A 20,226-nucleotide genomic window follows, 5' to 3' on the forward strand; every position below is an offset into this window, starting at 1 on the left:
CTTCTGGCGAGATATTGGGCCAAATGGACTTTTGGCGGCCAAATATGACTTTTGGCGGCCAAATGTGACTTTTGGCGTGTTTTCGGAAAGGATGTGTTTTTGGGCCAAAAGGGTTTTTGGCGTGTGTGGAAAACTTGTGTTTTTGGGCTTTGGGCATTGGGCATGGTTCATGCATATTGTTTGAGTTTTATGTGTTTTTATCTGGTAGCGTTTGGGTTTTACTTACCTGCGGTACCATTCGTGGTTCCGTAGCTTTTGGTGCAGAGTTAGAGGACGAAGAGGAGGAGGCTGAGCCCGAGGATGTGGCTCCGCCGGGTTGCTGATGCTATCTTTTATATTTGTTAAAGCTGTATTTGTGTTTTGTAATATTTTATTTATGTATGTTTTAAACAGCTTGTATTACGTTAAGAAAAATTCTGGTACTTAGTTATGACTTTCGTTATCCGCTGCGTGTTTTCTCTGTACACGTCTGTTGCCTTGCACACACTCGGCACCCGTTGATGGGATGGTGACCCGGGTTGTCACCATCCGGACGACTCAATTTCCCCGTGCTCGGGCGTGGGGATTTTGGGGGGCGTCACAAGTTGCACCTGGAAGAAGGAAAGGATCATGATAGTTAAGTATGTTATTCAAACGAATGCAGAAGTATGAATAAGACAGTATTGATATGATGCCATTTTGGAAATAAGTAGGACGTCACCTTTTTTAGACTCAGTGATGTAATGTTTTAAATACTTATCAATATGCACCGTTTTGTATTTCAATTTTAAAACTATATGAGTACGATATGCAGCATTTTGTATTCATTTTCTTGAAATGTAAAGACCTGTTGGTAATGAGTTCAATAAATAAGAGAGAAAATGAGGGAATGAATATCAGAAAAGTTTATACACAATTCTTCTTCTTCATCATTTCTTCTTCTTCTTCTCACCCATAGAGATCGACTATCTCAAATTAGTCTAGTGTTGGGTCCGTGACATTTTGTTATCTAAAGTCATGGCAGAAGGAGCTCGATCCTATGCTCAAGGGGTTAACTCTGTGAACTATTTGAGGCAACAACAAGATCGTTAGCAAAAGCAACTTGAGGACACCATTGTAGTCTTTGTTCAACAACAAAAATATGCAAGATTGGATAGAGAGAATCAAGAAAAGAAGTTTAATGATATTTTTCAATAGATTTCAAGAATCTCAATCAATACAACAATTGATATTTAGGGGCAAGATGTAAATGAAGGAATGGGTAAGGTGAACCATTGTGAGAATCAAAGGGAGAATTTTGACAGAGGCCTTACTAAGGGAATAGAGCTTGAGTTTCCAAGATTCAATGGCAAGAATCCATCTTCATGGATTTACAGAACCAACTAATATTTTTTGTACCATCAAGTTTCTCTTGGTCAGAGGATATTTTTTACTTCTTTTCATATGAATGATAAAGCATTGGTGTGGTTTCAAGATGCCAATGAAACTAGGGTATTTCATAGTTGGGAGGAATTTGTTCAAGCAGTACATACTCGATTTGGGTTAACTCCATATGATGATCGAATGAAGTTCCTTACAAAACTTAAGCAAGTGGTAACAGTCACTAATTACAATGCAGAATTTGAAGTCCTTTTTCTAATAGGATTCATGGAATTTCATAAAGAAACAAACTGAGTTGTTTCTTGAGTGGCTTGCGTGATGAGATAAGGTTGCTAGTGAGAATGATGAACCCTACCAATCTTAATGATGCATTTGGATTGGCCAAGATTCAAAACTAATATGTTTGGAGCACTAGAAGATAGTGGAGAAATGGCAATTTGGATTTTGTACATTCTGGTGGAAGTAGCAACTTCAAGCAAGTGCAGGCTCAATCTTGGGGATTCCTAAGTCTCAACCCTTATCAGAGATTCAAGTGTAGAAAATGATTGAATCACAAATGCAAAAATGAAGAAATAAAGGTTTATGCTACTTCTGTGATGAGAAATAACATCAAGGCTATAGGTGTGTTAAGCCTAAGTTGTATTTGTTGGAAAGTATGAATTGGCCTAGTAGTATTGAGAATGATTCAAGATCATAAGAAGAGTAACGGTCTGAATTGGTTGAGACTGAATTGCAAGAAGAACCACAAGTTGCTTCAATTTCTTTTCATGCTATGGTGGGCTCACCAAGCCCTAGAACTATGAGAGTGGTTAGAAAAATTTTAAAGAAATGAGTTGTTATTCTAATCAACACTGGTAGAACCCAAAAATTTGTAGATACTACAGTGATTTCCAAGTGTAATTTAAAGGTACAATAGTCACATTCAATGCCCGTAAAGGTTGCCAATGGAGATATCTTGATGAGTAGTGGCAAATGCACTGAGGTGGAGGTGCAAATACAAGGTACAAACTTTACTTTGGAATTTTTCACTCTTTTTTTGGAGGGATGTGATGTTGTTTTGGGATGCAATGGCTCCTTTCATTGGGACCAGTCCTTTGGGACTTTCTCTCATTTTCTCCTCATTTTCCTTCTTGAAGTATGAAATCGAATGGTCGTGGAACCATGACCACTCATGGCCATGTGTTTGCGAAGAGACCCATAGCCATTTGTGATTGTGATTCTTTGCTGGTTGACTTAGATCTATTCTTTTTTTTTTTTGAATTTTATTATTATTTTTCGATTTTGTTGTAGATGGATGTAGATTTGTTGTAGATTTTCAATTGTTTTGAATTTTTTTGACATTTCCCAATTGTTTTTAATTTTTTGTCGTGGGTGGGCAATGGGGTAGTGGGCGGAGTGGGGTGGGGCGGAAGGTAATGGGGCCCAATCCCCCCTGATTTCCGAATGGGGGCACCCACCCACCAAGGACGATGCCAGGGTATGGAGGCCCAAACTGCGCCTATGTAGGGGCGGGGTGTGGACTCCTATCCTCCACATGCCGACACAATTTCATGTCAACTATTCTGGCCACCACTATCCAAAGCTACTTATGTAACTATGTTGCCACTTTCCTTAACCAAATATTTTGAGATTGAGGAAGTTGATCTCTCTTTCAAACATTTCATAGTAGAAAAATACAATTCAAACCTACCACCCATCATCTTCAAATCGTCACTTCAAACAATCCCTTTCGATCTTTCAAGAATAATGTAGATAGGTGGAGACCAATTAATTGGTCATACAACCCATCTTTTATTTTTATTTTCTATTTTAGCATTGTATTAATTGCAATGAGGTATTTGACTGGGAACCTACCACCTCCTTATCTATCTTAATCCTTTTTATTAATGAACAACATGTTTAAACAAGCATTATTCAAGTAACATGTTTGGTATTAGGAATATGTTTTCCTCTAATCTCTTTAAATATTCAATATATTCTTCTCATAAATATAGAGATACTACTATAAGAAATAATAAATATCAAGTTATTCAAGTTAATAAGAACTCATACGAGTTGCTAAACTTTAATTTTGTATTAAATTAAGTTATTTAATAATCAATCATAATTTTGTATTCACGGATCAATTCATTCAATAGACGAATCAAGCCAAACTCGAATTTGGTGGAATCAATCTCGAGCGGTTTGCTGAGTAGTCTTGTTTATTTGCGGCTCTAGTCCTCTCAACACAATAAGATATAGGTGATATAAAAATGTAGAATATAACATTTTCCTAACTAAAAACTCCACATGAATGAAACTATTTTTTATTATTCAATTAATGTATATGCATAAAAACTAAAAATCTCAAAGAAAAAAGAGAAGGTTCAACGTGAACCAATTGGTACATTTCATGGAATGGATATGGATAGATCCATTAATGATGAGGTCCCTACTTTCCTACCCGCTGATAATGCAAACATATGCAAATAAAACATATATATAATCATGAAGCTCAATAAGCATGTGGAAGCATGTGATTACAATGATTTATGAAATGAAACCAAACCGACCCTCTTCTACAACATGAAAATCATTCATGAATGACCTATATATTAGTTAGGAAGACCAAAAAAAAATTGTTCTAATATATCTTTATGGTCTTAAATATGCATTTAAATTCCATAAAAGCTCATCTACTGCATGAAATTGATGATGAATCTCAAACTACATTTAAATGTTTAATGGTAAATTACTTGAATACCCTTTTTAAGCTTTGCGAAATGTATAAATTTTGCGCTAAGCAAAACTTAGTATATATCTTATATTCCTCTTAACTTTTATGATTAACAAAGAATGATGAGAAAAAAAGAAAAAGACAGAAAGGGCCCACTCTCAAGAACATAATCCTCAAAGATTCTTAAAGAACATGCAAAAATAAGATTGAGACGATCTTGAAAGAAAGAGAATTTAATTTTGTACACGGCATCTAAATAAACTGTCATTTTGGAAGCACCGAAACTATAAATGGCTGCATGTGAATAACGAGGCCGGGTGGGGCAGCTGTCGTTGTTAGACGCAGCAGCAGTATAGAGTACAGCTAAGAGCTAAAATTCCTCCTCTTGCAGGAGTGGTTGAGATGGCTGTAGTTGTGGTTTGGACTACAGATTGGGTTGGATAAGTACAGCTCTTTTCTGGACCTTAATTTCAAGGGAACGTCCAGGCAGCAGCCATCGCCTAGCTAGGCTGGAAGGCAATGATATACACAAGAGACCCTGATTCCCTGAATTTGGTTAGGATTGCAGAAGTACGTGCAATGGTCTTGTTAATTAGGAGTTTTGGATTTCTAGTTTTTATCAAAGAGAACCATGCATGAAAGTAATTCCTAAATTGATGTCGTGTGAATAATTGTAATAAGAAAATACATGGCTACAAATAAATTATACAAAAATAATTTTATAAATTGATGTGATTTTATCTGATTCATTAAATTTATTTTTGTAAATGCAACACTTCTTGTTATAATAACTTAATGTTGATCAAATGGATTAAGATCTCGTTTAGTTACACGTATCAGATCAGATGAGATAAAAGTTAATATTTAAATAAAATATTATTAGAATTTAATTTTTTAATATTTTTTATTTTAAAATTTAAAAAAATTAAATTTTTTATTATATTTGATCTAGTAAGTTTTAAAAAATTATAATAATAAAATAAAATAAAAAAATAATTTATGTAACAAACCACTCATGAGTTTCCATGCACATTATGGTATGGATGTTTGTACAGTCACCAACAAATTCTACCAATTTGTCCCGACAAGGCCATTTTGATTTTTTTTTTTTTTATATTTTTAAAAATATTTATAGCATTATTAAAATATTTTTTTAATTATTAAATAAATAAAATATCGAAACTCACTATCAAGACATTATAAGGACATCAAATCGAAGATGATTAGAAGAAGGAAAGCTCTTTTCGTTAAGATACACCATTTCATAACGGCAGCATCTTCAGCAGTACCCATCACATCAATCGATTTTACCAGTCTTTGGCTAGGATATATGATATGTATTTGAAGGTTATTCGGAAGGCGTATTATAATTGGTCAGCATGGCTTTCCCTGCAATCTTAGCATTGTCCTTGTCGGCATTGATTTCGGGATTCAAGCTATCAACCACACCAGAAAAGGACGATGATAGGCTTCAATTGGTTTTGCAACAAGTTTAAAATTAAGAATAGTGTTAAGCATAACATGTAAATAATACATAATTATTTTGAAAAAAATAAGATTATTGATTAATTTTTTTATATAAATCTCATATTAATTTACTTTTTTTTTAAAAAATTACACGGCACTTACACAACTACAACTGCAAATATCATTTATCTATAATTAAAGTTAATTTTGTACAATGAGTTGAAGCGAGATAAAAATTGAAAATTAAATAAAATATTATTATAATATTATTTTTTAATATTATTATTATTTTGAGATTTAAAAATTTTAAATTTTTTATTATATTTTGTTTAAAATTTTGTGAAAGTTGTAATAATAAGATCAGATGAGTTGAGAGACATTTTCAATCCAAATCGAACTTGAATGTACTTAAGAAAAATTTATAAAAAACTTACTTATCCATATTGCAATAATTGATATGTTAAAAATCATAAAATTTTGAAATTTAAAAAATAAACTAATAAAATGAGAATTATAAGTAAAACTATAAGTATATGTAGCACTACTCATAAAAAATATCTTAAAAAATTATAACATACTGTTCATATCATTTTTTTTTATTTTTATTTTTTATTTTTCATTATCTAGGTTGTAAACTGATTGTGAGTATAAGGCTATCATTATTCATCAGAAAAAGCATATACCAGAGAATTAAGAGTTATAATTATGTATATAAGTATACTATGTAATACACTATTTAATTTATTATAGAATTATCTATGATATTTATAAAAAAAGAAGAAGAAGCTAAAACAACAATAATTTTTTATATAAGATACGATAACTAGTTCATAGATCGGTTATGTGTTTAATATATATTTAAGGGAATTTTTTTTCCTCGAGCTTGAGGCCCAGAAATGTAGACTCAGATATGAGGAGCTTGAGCCAACTAGGTAGCCCCTTGGCTCCAAGAGAGCCCCGAGACCCTAAAGGAAGGGACACACTGCCCTATTTCTTCCCTTACGACACCTAGCCCCAAAGGGTCTAAATAGGTGGGTAGGCAGTACATGCAAGAGACTCTTAATCTTTCGACAATAAGTAAGGAGGAAGGGTAGATCTAACGTATCGCACCTATCACTAAGCAGACGGGATAGAAAGTCACGCCGCATTTATGATATTTGACTGAGGTTACAGTAGAGGTGATATGTACCTCTGACATAAGGACTGGGCGTTTGACTCCAAAAATTAGGTATATAAGCCAATCCTCAGATATTATGAATTCTCTCTGAACTCTCTACTTACTTACACTCTACTCTAAGATGACATTGATTTTGGTATTGGAGACTCCCTGACCATCACCACAGCCCTTGTCTTGCGATGTTTTTTTTTGTGTCCATAGATTCAAAATTGAAAACTCAAGTTACTAAGAGCTCGATCCAAAGGCATGCAAAACACGATATTAACAATATCAATAAATGTAAATTATAGCTATTAGTAATTCCATCATTTCTTTCATTCTCCCTCTATTTATGTGGTCTTTCAATGGTGGAATAGTTACATGTTCATTGTTACATTTATGTGTTCATTTTCCCTCTGTTTATGTGTTCATTGTTACATTTTTCATAGGGATGTCAATTGAGTCTATTGGATTTGTTTCAGGTCATTTTTTTAGTTGATACAACCCAATGTAAATAATTAAACGGGTCAACTACCCTAAATTGAACTCAACAAAACCCGTTTATCATGTATATAGGTGTTTTGGTTTGACCCGACCTAGCACAACTAGTTTGTTTCACTTAAAAACAACAAAAGAAATAAAAAGGAAAAATATTTACAAACATTTGATCTCTCCTTCGTTAGATAACAAAGCAAGACCATGTAAGAAATTTTTTGAAATGAGTGCTATATTTTAGCAAAACATTAGGTGCCAAATCACTTGTTCATGGGTTGATTTGATACTTAATAATCTATAATGCCAGATATAGTTATTTTTATATATTTTCTATGCATTTTATTGATGTAATTGATTACATTAATTTTTTTTAAAACACAATCAATTATATAAATAGAATGCTTAAAAGAGTACACAAAAATAACTTGAAGTTAGAATTTTTGTAATCATAATGTTTTGAGTGACTTTTTTAGCTTAATGGATCACTAGAGTCATCTCGTGAACTCACCGATTGATTAGACTTGTTTCATCAATTAATAATCGAGTCACATTCGGATCTACCCAAATTGATAAGAAGTTGATCATTCCAGTTGATCATTCCCAACCTTAACCTCATCAGTGCTTGTTGGGCTTGTTTCCGCTTGCCCAAGAATGTTAAGAGGGGTCGAAGAGAATATATGTCATCCCATGAAGGGTCGAGAAGCCCACGGCGTATTTGCTTTTGTCTGTTAAAAATACTGTTAAGTCCTAATTCGAGTGAGGCAGGCCAGCCGCGCGCAATGCACACAAGAAATAAATATTTTCTTTATCCGTCTTTGTACCTAACGGAGAGGCCACAATCCTTTCGTGTAAAGCCGAACAACTTCATTGCAATCAACTCATCTTTTCGCTTAGGGAACTCACTCATAGTTGTCATTTTAATATTTTATTTTTGGGAAAAAAAAAAGATACTGTTTTCATCTTGTCGTCTTAGAGCATCTACATTTATCTATGTATATCTATGTATATGCATATGCAAAGTTATATTTGCATAATATGAACTTAAATTCATCTATATTGAATTATGCATATTCAAATATTTACATACCTATGAACATCATCTTTACATGTTTGAAGATCTATTATTTACTCTCTAAAATATATTTTATTCATTCTTTTCTCTCCTCCCACTCTCTTTCTACATATTTTACCTTTACATATTTTGCTATATATTTTACTCATTCACTTTCTAAAAAATATTTTACATATTTAAAGATCAAACCCTATTAAAAAAAGCAAAAAAAAAAAAAATAATAATATTTTATTATTATTTTGTCTCAAATTTATACAAGTCAATATAAAAGTTTTATTTATATGATAAATTAGATCTTTAAAAGATGTAATTTTAGATATATATATATATATATATGCATAAATAAATATAGATGCTCCTAAGAAGAGTGACCCAATGGGTTCTATGATGGTTTGTGCGCGCGGTACCCTCTATAAATTCTTCATTCTAGACACAGACATTGATCAGAATCCAGATTGAGATAACGTGTCGGATTCTGATCGTGGAGACAAAATAACGAAACAACACGCGCGTGGGGCCACCGACGATGACTCAGCCCAGCCATGATCATCAGGACCCTGCCTCTGAATCAGACATAGGGAATTCGCGGACTGTGTTCATAGCCAATCCCGTCGACACTCCGGATGTTGTTGACGTGGAGAATCAGAACAAGGTCACGAAATTGGACGTGTTGGATAAGATCGTACGGCGATGGAAAAGAGAGGATTTACTAAAGAAAGGATCTTTGGCTACGAGTGGAATGGCTTTTCTATTTTCTTTGCTAGCGTTTATCGTCATGGCCAGTGACAACCACGCGGAGATTGGAAACAGTTTGACAAATGGCCAGAATAAAGGTAAAGTAGTACTACTTATGATGATCATTCAACATATATCATAATTTTATTTTATTTTTAATGAAATATATAAATTTTATTTCTAGGAAATAAATGTGAGTTGATTGAGTGGATTATATATACATATATAGGTACGTTTTAGCAGTAGCAATTCTGTCCACCTTGTACGCAGGCGGCCAAACTTTTCGACAAGTTCATGAACTTCGGACCAGAAAACATTTGTTACAACAGCGTACCTCTGCCTTTCTCAACTTCTTTGGAGATCAGGTTAGTCTTAATTTCGATCTTTTTCTCTACGTACTGTTTAATATTTACTTCATCAATTGTTCATGCATGTGTTGAAAGGATCAAGACGTACACCTAATTATGCATGACATGCATGTGGCTGAATTTTTTGATTTGGTTAATGATGATATCTCCTTTCAAGAGACAATGTCTGAAGTTAAGAATTACAACAATATGAATTAACTCAATGTTGAGACTGATAAGCTTTTCTATATTATATATATATGCAGATTATGGCATACCTTTTGATATCAGTAGCATCTGCAGCAATACCACAGACTAATCGCTTGTTCCAATATTTAGATGATGAGACATATATTGCAGATTATTCGGGAAGTGCATTTACAGAGGCGGCAGCAGCAGCCATCAGCATGGCTTTCCTTTCATTTTTATCATTGGCGTTGTCAGCAATGATTTCAGGATACAAACTATCAACGTCTCAAGTACTATTATAAAAAATTAAAGCTTGTTAAGAATAAGAACAATACCTAATAATTTTGTTGCATTTTTATCATTGGCGTTGTCAGCAATGATTTCAGGATACAAACTATATCAACGTCTCAAGTACTATTATAAAAAATTAAAGCTTGTTAAGAATAAGAACAATACCTAATATTTTGCAGATATCTGTGACCCATATATGTTTTATCTCCTTTTTACTGATCTCTTTAGGTGGCCTCCATCAATGGCCCGGAATATTTCTCAAACTTCATGAATTACTGATACAGTTTTCTTAATAGAATCATGGTGTGATTGTGATTGTTTCTAACATTTTCTTAACTGGTGTTCATATTTTCATATTTAAAGATAGCTCATGTCAAATCAAGTTCCTAACTCTCTAAAAAAGAAAACGCTCCGGCGATTCAAGGTAACCACAAGTAACCGTTTTGATACTTTGTTTGGTTGGTGAAATTTGTCTCTCTCTCGAGTTGACGAGAGTCTATTCTTGCCTCTGGTGCAAGTCACTTTATTGCGTCACGCTGGTGGGATTTGTTTTCTATCTTGGCTTCTGTTCACATATTTACGATTTATTGCAATGACGGATGATCTTACGGAGCTTTGGCAATTTCTCTCATTATTTGAAACTGAGGAATCTCCTATTCGTTTAGCTGATACTAGGGAGTTAAATAAAGCCTTTGATACTGCGAACTGCTTCCTGTTTAAACTATTAACTGTTAAGTTTTACAATAAGGAAGCTTTCAAACGGATGATGAATAACTTATGGCATCCATCTGGGGGTTTTAAGATTTACGATATGGGGGATAACTTATTTTTGGCCACTTGCTCTACGTACAGCGAGAAGGAGAGGATCCTGTCTAATGCCCCTGGACTTTTGGGAATAATCTGGTTATCTGTACAAATTATGATGGAACTTTGCAGATCACTAAGGTGCCTATGATCTTCGCTTCTTTTTGGACGCGCATTTATGATTTACCTCTAGATGGGATGCATGCACGGGCAGTTCGGAAAATTGCCGAAACCTTGGGAGATGTTCTTGATGTTGATCTCATTGAATCAAGGCCTGGATGGGGGGAATATGTTTGTGTGCGTATTTCCTTGGATATTCGGAAACCGTTGCCTCATGGGAAAAGAGTTGCTGTGTGTGATGCCGAGTATGTTTGGGTCCGGTTTAAATTTGAACGATTGCCTCAGTTTTGTTATTTTTGTGGAATATTGGGACATGGTGAGCGTGACTGTTTGCAATGGATCTCTGCAAAGGAGGCTAATGGTGCCTCCAAGTTTCCCTATGGACCCTGGCTGTGGGTGGGGCGTGCTATTGTGAAAGCGAGGCTTCGTCCAAAGTTGTCTTCTGAGGATGGCCTAGGCCATTCTTCATCTGTTGCTGTTGATCAGTTCGATGAGCCTGTGACTACTAAGGGGGCTGTTTTAGTTTCTCCATCACAACTGTTGGCGGTTGTCAACAATACTTTCTCTCGCAAAACTGCTACTAAAGTGTATTCTTCCCTCTCTGCTGGGAGGTCTGATGGGCCCGGTATGGGCTTTGGGCCCAGTCCTTTTTCCGCTCAATTGGGTTCGGCTTCTTTAGAGAAGCCCCAATCGATCAGTGCCATTTTCTCTTCCCGTAAGGAAAACCAGCCATTCTCCAACGTGGGTCGTGCCCGTCGTGCTCGACTTCCTCGCCCTCCGCTGACTCCATCTAAGAGTCTGCTGCATGAGAAATTTGTTGGAGACTCGAGTAGGTTTGTTCCATTGAAGAAGCAAAAATTTGGTATGATGATTCTTTGGTGGAAGTTCCGGTCATATCGGCGGAGACTGAGATTAACCCCGCTGGAGCGCATGAAAATCATGAGCTGGAACTCCCGAGGGCTTGGGAAGCATCGGGGAGTTTGAACCCTTCGAGATCTTGTTCGAAGGGATGCTCTTGATGTGGTGTTTGTTATGGAAACCAGATCTAGCACCGCTCGGATGGAGGTCCTAAAGGTTCAAATGGGTTTTTCGAGCTTCTTGTTAGTAGGCAGTACTGGACAGAGTGGTGGCGTGTGCCTTTTCTGGCGTCACGAGGTAAATCTTGTTTTACGTTCTTACTCTCAATTTCATTTTGATGTGCTTGTTTCGGATTCCATTTCTGGCATTTATTGGCGTTTGTCTGCAATTTATGGTCATCCGGTGATACCTCTTAGACATCATACCTGGAACTTGTTACGTTTATTGAAGGATCAAATTTATGGGCCGTGGTTATGTTTTGGGGATTTTAACGAGATTTTGGATATCTCTGAAAAGTTGGGTGGTTGGGTGAGGCCGGCTAGTCAGATGAGGGGATTTCGAGATGCATTGGATTATTGTCAATTACGTAGTCTACCTGCTGTAGGCCCTTTGTATACTTGGAGTAATTTTCAGGATGGCCCTGCTCTTGTCCATGAACGGCTAGATCGATTTATTAGCAACATGGATTAGCTGGATTTATTTCCTAATTGTCGAGTTTCCAATCTTCTTACCCCTGTTTCTGATCATACCTGTTTGGTTTTAACTACGGAGGTCTCAGTGCAACCTGCACCCCGGACAGCTTGCTTGTTTAAGTTTGAATCTATGTGGGTGGGGGAACGGGGCTGTGAAGAATCGATTGCTAGGGCTTGGTTTTTATCTTCTAACTCTTCATTGGTGGATAAAATCAAACAGTGTGGTCGTCATTTGTCGAATTGGAGTAAGACATGTTTTAGCAATGTTTGACATGAATTGGGTAAGAAAAGAAAGGAACTGGAATAGTTACAGAGCATCTCCTTCCCCTCTTATCCTTTGCACAAAATAAGAAGGGTCAAGCATGATCTTAATTATTTAATGGAGAAGGAGGAATTGATGTGGCAACAACGGTCCCGCGTGCAATGGTTGGCCGATGGGGATCAAAACACAAAGTTTTTCCATTTTAAGGCTTCACAACGGCGACGACGTAACTTTATTTCCAGGCTAAAGAATGATGAGGGAGTTATGCATGAAGGGTCAGCAATGCTTCAATTAATATATGATTACCTTTCCATTTTGTTTTCTACAAATCACCCACTTGATTTTGATGCAGTCCTACAACCTATCCATTCTTGTATATCTGAGTCTATGAACAGAGAATTGCTGCGTGTGTTCACCGATGCTGAGATTAAAACAGCCTTATTTCAGATGCAACCATTGAAAGCTCCAGGCCCCGATGGTATGCCTCCGTTATTTTTTCAGAAGTATTGGCATCTGGTTGGCAATACTGTTGTTAGTTCAGTGTTACAATTGTTGAATTCAGGTGTCATGCTCGCTGATTTAAATCTAACCCATATTGTTCTGATTTCGAAAACCAAATATCCTGAGTTTTTAAAAGACTATCAACCTATTAGTCTATGTAGTATGGTTTATAAAGTCATTCCCAAAGTTTTACCTAATAGACTGAAATCAGTTTTACCGGGTGTTATCTCTAAAAACCAATCAGCTTTTGTGGCTAGATGGCTGATTATCGACAATGTTCTTGTGGCTTTTGAAACTGTGGATGCTATTCGGAGGAGGAAGCGGGGGAAAAAGGGTTGGATGTCTATTAAATTGGATATGAGCAAAGCCTATGACCGGGTTGAATGGATTTTTCTAGAAAAATTAGTGCAGCGTATGGGCTTTCATTCTAGCTTCATTCACTTAATTATGATGTGTATTACTTTTGTTTCTTATAAGGTGCTTGTGAATGGTCTCACCACCCAGCCTATCACGCCATCCCATGGCCTACGTCAAGGGTGTCCTCTTTCTCCCTACTTATTTGTTCTTTGTGTGGAGGCTTTATCTTTGTTATTGAAGCAAGCTGATGCGCAAAATCATTTGAGGGGGGTTAGTGTGTGCCATAATACTCCCCGCGTTAGTAATCTCTTGTTTGCTAATGATAGTATTATTTTTTGTCGAGCCTCTGTCTTAAAATGAATATATCAAAAATCTGGTCTGTCGTTATGGTATGGCATCGGGTTAGCAGCTAAATTTGAGGAAAACAGAACTTCTCTTCAACCGTAATATGGAGCCAACTATTCAATCTACTATAAAGGAAGTGTGGGGTGTTAAGGATACTCAGCACCATGCTAAATATCTTGGCCTCCCTTCTTTTGTAGGCAGATCACGTTTTCAGTCTTTTAAAGCAATTAAGGATAGAGTTTGGGCAAAGTTGCAAGGGTGGAAAGAGAAGTTGTTGTCACAAGCGGGGCGAGAGGTGTTGATTAAAGCTGTTGTTCAGGCCATACCGACATACACTATGAGTTGTTTCAAGTTCCCAAAGGGTTTCTGCAAGGAACTAGAAGGAATGTTTGCACGGTTTTTGTGGGGTCAAAGGGACCAAGAGCGAAGGCTGCACTGGCTGAAATGGGGTAATATGTGTCAGTCAAAATTCAATGGAGGTTTGAGATTTCGGGACTTAGAAGCTTTTAACTTAGCATTATTGGCTAAACAAGGGTGACGTTTACTTCAATCACATGTGTCTCTTTTTGCCTCTGTGTTTAAAGCAAAGTATTTTCCAAACTCTGATTTTTTAAGCTCGGTGCTTGGATCTAAACCTTCATATGTATGGCGTAGCGTATATGAAGCTAAGGCTGTGATCAAAGCTGGTAGTTTATGGCGTATTGGTAAGGGCGACAAAATCCAGCTTCGGACAGATCATTGGCTTGCCAATCCCAGTCCAAGGAAGGTTATTTCTTGCTGCAATACACTTGCCGAGGATGCTTGTGTAGCTAATTTGTTAGATGGTTCATCTCCTACTGGGTGGAACATTGACTTGGTGCAACAGGTATTTCTTCCTTTTGAGGTTACTTTTATCCTCAAAACTCCATTATTCCTTCATTGGAGTGATGATAAATTAGTGTGGAGTGACACTAAAAATGGAGTTTTTACTGTAAAGTCAGCCTATTATACTGCCTTTAATCTGAAAACTGCTTTAGAGTGTGGTTCAAGTAGTCCAGCTTTGGATTTCCCTTCCTTTTGGCGGGTTTTGTGGAACTTACAGCTACCACCTAAGATAAAAAAATTTATTTGGGGGGCTTGTAAGGATAGTTTACCTACAAAACAACTTTTATTCAAACGACATGTTCTGTTCTGCCTTCTTCCACTTGTGATTTTTGCTATGATACTTGTGAGGATGTTTTCCACATTCTATGTAAGTGTCCTTAATTTATTAGAGTGTGAAAAATCTATTTTTCCAGGGATTTACGATTGTTACATGGCTATATGGGTTTGTTAATGTTGTTTAAGCTGTTATGGGGTGTAATGATCCTATTCTCTTAACCCGTTTTGCGTTGATTGCTTGCGGTGTGTGGAAATATAGAAATCTGAAGTTATTTCAAGAGACAAACCAAGATGCGTGCGTTGTGGGTGGGAATTGTTTTGATTATGTCGACAACTACCAATTCATTCGTAAGCAGGTCAAGTTTCATCCTAATATCTCCTCTTTGTGTTGGATTTCTCCTCCTAGTGGATCTTTCAAGCTAAATGTCGATGGGGCTATTTGTAGCTCCCTGAACATCAATGGGGTAGGCGCTATCTTGCGGGATGATAAGGGTGGTATGGTTATGGCATTGTCTTTGAAGGAGTTGGGTATTCATGAGGTAGAGGATATAGAGGCACTTGTTGCTTTACAAGGGTTAAAAATGATTTCTCACTTGGGTATCTCTCACTTAATGTTGGAAGGGGATTCCCTTGCTGTGGTCGAGGCTTTATGGCCAGGGAGGGCGGCTATGCATACGTGTAGCATTTTAATTTGTGAGATACTGAAGCTACTGTCTACTTTTCCATCCTATAAGGTTTTGCATGTTGGACATCATGGCAATCTGGTTGCACATTCTCTAGCACGCCATGCCAAGTTCGTGAATGACACCCTGCAATGGTGGAATGACCCTCCAGATTTTATATATACCAGACTGAAGTGGATGTAGGGGTTCTTCATTGCTAACTGGTGTTTATTTTGTTGTTATTGTCATAAGATTGGTATTATTCTGTATTTGACTATTACTTCTATGAATGATATCGAAGTGTTCTTCTAAAAAAAAAAGATAGCTCATGTTAGATTTGTTTGAATTTTTGAACTTTTAACTATTTATATAGTATCCATGGGGATGTACGGTATGTATGATATTGAATAATTCTTCTCATAAGCAATTGTTTATCATCCAGACCCTACATCTTATGAAAAACATCCATACATTTTATAAAAAACACTCTTACATCCTATAAAAAGCTATAAGTGTACAGTGTGTGATGTGAATAGTGACTGATTTGTAGCAAAACTTTATGATATTATTAAAAATGATATTTTTAATCTTTTTAAATATTATTTTTAATTAGTTTTTGATGTAACATCAAATGGCTGCACGTAAATAAATAAATAAAAATTAATTATATTAATACCACTAATGATAAAATTAATGATATAGATTAAAAGACTTCTAAACAGACAAAAATAATTTCATAATTGGATAGCGACAAAAAAATGTGAGAGGGTGTGAAGGAATCAATCCATGAAAGTTTAGATTATGTCACATCGATCCATGAAAGAAGAGTGACCAATCAAGCGCTGGCAATGGCATGTTGTATGTTCCTTAGACGGAATATCTATTTGAAAAATGCTATATCTATGGGTCCCGATACCTTTTTTTTTTTTTTATTTGATGATTAAAGGAGTATTTTTTTAATGAAACTATGATTTTTTTTAATCTTTTTGAAAGATGTTTATGATGATTAAAACTATAAATGAAAAAAAAAAAAATACACTTGTCGAAACATTTTCTCGTAACATTCTTTCAATAGCTATAATGCCGCTCTATCTATTTCCATATATGATAGCCTATTTGATTTTTCTTAATGTGACATTCATTCGATGAGTAGACGCTCTCTATACTGTTTTATTTATAACTAAAATCTTAAAATTTTTGACCGAATTCTAATATTTAGAGTACGAGAGAAATAAACATATTATACATTAGTAATGTCGTAAATAGAATATAGGAAGCATTTCCTTGACAATGTTAATGGAGCCACATACAAAATTCCTCTAAATTCAAGCACAAATTCAAGATTTGAAAGAGAAAACAATAAATATAAAAGGATTTTTACAACATAGACAACACTAAATATGTTAATTCGACGTATAGTTTTTTTCCAATCAATTCTTTTAGATTAGAATAAAAATTTGAGTAGATTTTAATCAGGTACAATTTAGATAGTAAGATGATATGAGATAATTTAAAAAGAAATGATATTTGCAGTCGTAATTATACAAGTGGTGTGCAGTCGGTTTGAAAAAAAAATGAATTAATATGAGATCTACATGAAAAAAAAAACTAACTTTTTAATCATAAACCCCACTCTTTTTTAAAGCGATTGTGCGGCGTTTGCAATTCTACGACTGTATGTAGCATTGCTCTAATTTAAATTGAAAGTTAAAAGTTAAATAAAATATTATTATAATATTATTTTTTTAATATATATAAAAATTTAAAAAATTATAATAATAAAATAAAATAAAATACACTCCTCATATTCAAACCGGATTTTAACAAACTTTTTGTTAAAAAAAAAAAAAAAAAACCTTAAAAAAAAAATGAATGGGTCAACTCTCCCATAGGAAGTGCCAAGTTGCCAACCGCGTTGGTTGTTCGATGAATTGCAAGCTGATCCGTAGGTCCCACTCTCCAATTCCAAATGTCTCCAAACTATTGGCCAGCACAGGTTGTCTCACTTTGATTAGACCGTATTAACCGAAGTTCGTTACAAATTTTCACCATATATGTCTTTTTAGGTATAATAATAATATTTTATGGAATTATATAACAAAATAATTAAAAAATAAATTAATTTAAATAAAATATAATTTTTTTCAAATGGATAAAAAGATAAGAAGCTGTGAATTGTCATTTGATATTATAATCTTTTCAGCAAATAATTTCCTAAGAATTATATACTTTCCTAAAGCTTGAATTAGCTTCTACGTTGTTTCTTTTCACACTTTTCTCTGAATTCGGAGGCATCGAGTTTGACAAAACATGTCGGAAGTGGAAGACCACACGGCCAAACAACACGTGGGGTCGCCGCCGACAGGTCCCACTGCCCCTCCTTTGGCCGTGCCTGACGTTGAGAACCAGCACACGGCCACGGGGTTCGGGGTGTCGGATATATTACGGCGATGGAAGAGGGAGGATTTCATAAAGAGAGGGTCGTTGGGTTTGAGAGGACTGGCTCTGTTGTTTTCTTTGCTCGCTTTTATCATCATGGCCAGCAACAAGCACGGCGATTGGAAACAATTCGACAAATACGAAGAATACAGGTGGAGAAATTGAATTGAAACGAATATATGTTTGAGATGATTGTCAACTGGAACTTTGATTTCGTATTGAGATTTTTAATTTTTTTTTTCTTTTGGGGGAATGTGTTGAATTGGAACAGGTACATGCTGGCAATATCAATTCTGTCGACCCTGTACGCCGGCGGCCAAGCTCTGAGACAAGTTCATGAACTCTGGACCAGAAAGCGTTTGTTTCAAGACCGTCACTCTGCCTTGCTCGACTTCTTTGGAGATCAGGTTGCTCAGGGTTCTCTTTTATTTATTTTTTGGTTTATTCTTTCGTTTGAGATTGTCATGGATTTGGTACGGTCGGGATATCGTCTAAAACCAAAACCTTTACCGAAGAAACTACTATTTTAATGATGGTATGTTTTTGGTTCATGTAATCTCTATAGAGTAATAAAAATAAACCTCAGCCGATAATCTAACAATACAAATCCGAATGCATTTGGGTCCATTTTGTTTTCCAAGATTCCTCCTTGATGTTTTTTTACTTATTAATCAAGAAAGAATTTTTAGTAACCATTTTTTATTAAATAACTGTGTTGCTCTTTCTATGATTGCCTATGTTCTTCCCATTCCATTCTTGCGTTTAAAGATATATATGACATGTTGCCAACCTTTACAGTCATGTTCACAGCTGGCTTCAAGCTACGAACAGAGGAAATTTCTTTTTTTTTTTTTTTCCTTGGGAAACAAATCGAGTACAAACTTTCGACCATGACTTTTGGATTGGATAATCAAAAGAATAGAAAGAGACATGTCCTTGGCACTTCAGGTCTCTTTCTAGAATTAAATTGGCCTGCAGAACTTGCCTTGCCCGCTATGTTTTACTGGTTTATTTTTTATCCTCTAAATTTGTCTTTCTTGCTTTGGGAAAGTTGTGTAGCAAGTGATTCAATAAGCTCAGTGTCTAATTAGCAAGTGGCGTTGTCAATTCAAAAGATTCCAACCAAAGAATAATAACGTTTTGATTCCTTTATCCATAAGATTAAAGGGTGTGCAGGTTTAATGTTCAACTATGATTTTCATATCACTAATTATAATTGAAAGTTGAGATTGATAAACTGTTCCTTGCAGATTATGGCATATCTTTTGATATCATCAGCATCTGCGGCAGTTCCCTTGACAAATAATATGAGAGAGGGAGCAGACAACATTTTTACAGACTCTTCAGCGGCAGCCATCAGCATGTCTTTCTTTGCCTTCTTCGCCCTGGCCTTGTCTGCAATGATTTCAGGATACAAACTATCAACTCAATCTTATATTTGAGGTGGAGGCTTTTCTTTTTCTTTTTGTCCACTAATCATTCTTTATGCCGTATGGTTCAATTTGTTGTTTGCTGATCACTATGCTGTGTGTAAATTTATGTCTTGAAAGGGATTGGGCATTCACAGGCCTTCACTGGTTGTTGGATGTTTGAATTGGTTCTGAGTTGCATAAGCCATTAGTTGTAGATGTTCATACGTGAGATGTATTTAAACTCTGTATATGAATTACATTTGGTCATGCTTTATATTCAAATAAGAGTGTTTTTTTTTTCTTGGTAGTGTTTCCCTCGGGGAACCATGTTCATGATAAAATTAAAAATTTGAAGTTTACCAAAATCCCAACCTGCATGCTAAATCTTGAAGGTAATATGCTTCAAAGGGAGAATGAAACCATGGTAACTGTAACGGAAAAATTCAGTTCTAAGTTCTTAGGAAGAATAATGTAGACATCTATTTTGCAACCAGCCAATATGATAGTGCTACTTCATCAAATTTTGATTCTCTCGTCTGGTTTGGATTTCAAATCTTAAATAACTGCCTCTATTTGAAACAGGGTTGTAAACAAAGATTGTACATGTATCGATACTCTTTTATGAAATCCTCGCTGCGTTTATATAAGAAAGTAGGAGCGAAAATATGAAGAAAGGGACTAGAATGTTGTCTAGCAGGGCAGAATGTTTCACTTCTATATTACTGGCGAAGAGGGTTGAGGCCAGTAATCTGAAATACAGAAATCTGATAGATTGCCGAAAACAGGAGAGGAAGGAAGACAAAAAGA

General features: G+C 35.5%; 1 protein-coding gene and 1 pseudogene across 1 annotated transcript; both read left to right on the plus strand.

The window, feature by feature from the left end:
- The first annotated feature begins 8,730 nt into the window (after positions 1–8,730).
- LOC122278278 lies at positions 8,731–9,905 on the plus strand (annotated as a pseudogene).
- A 7,865-nt stretch (positions 9,906–17,770) lies between these two features.
- On the plus strand, positions 17,771–19,719 carry LOC122279639 (CASP-like protein 4B1). Its single transcript, XM_043090390.1, has 3 exons — positions 17,771–18,159; positions 18,279–18,414; positions 19,258–19,719. The coding sequence occupies exons 1-3, from the start codon at positions 17,879–17,881 to the stop codon at positions 19,447–19,449; spliced, it is 609 nt and encodes a 202-aa protein (XP_042946324.1). The 5' UTR covers positions 17,771–17,878; the 3' UTR covers positions 19,450–19,719.
- Positions 19,720–20,226: the final 507 nt, after the last annotated feature.

Source organism: Carya illinoinensis, chromosome 10 (assembly GCF_018687715.1).
Source record: "Carya illinoinensis cultivar Pawnee chromosome 10, C.illinoinensisPawnee_v1, whole genome shotgun sequence".
Lineage (NCBI taxonomy): Eukaryota > Viridiplantae > Streptophyta > Magnoliopsida > Fagales > Juglandaceae > Carya > Carya illinoinensis.

Excerpts from the sequence above, each read along its gene's own strand:
- LOC122279639 (XM_043090390.1), top strand. The coding sequence starts at position 17,879 with ATGTCGGAAGTGGAAGACCACACGGCCAAACAACACGTGGGGTCGCCG. Across the intron at positions 18,160-18,278 it reads GACAAATACGAAGAATACAG|GTACATGCTGGCAATATCAA; the intron begins GTGGAGAAATTG and ends GAATTGGAACAG. Across the intron at positions 18,415-19,257 it reads TCGACTTCTTTGGAGATCAG|ATTATGGCATATCTTTTGAT; the intron begins GTTGCTCAGGGT and ends TGTTCCTTGCAG.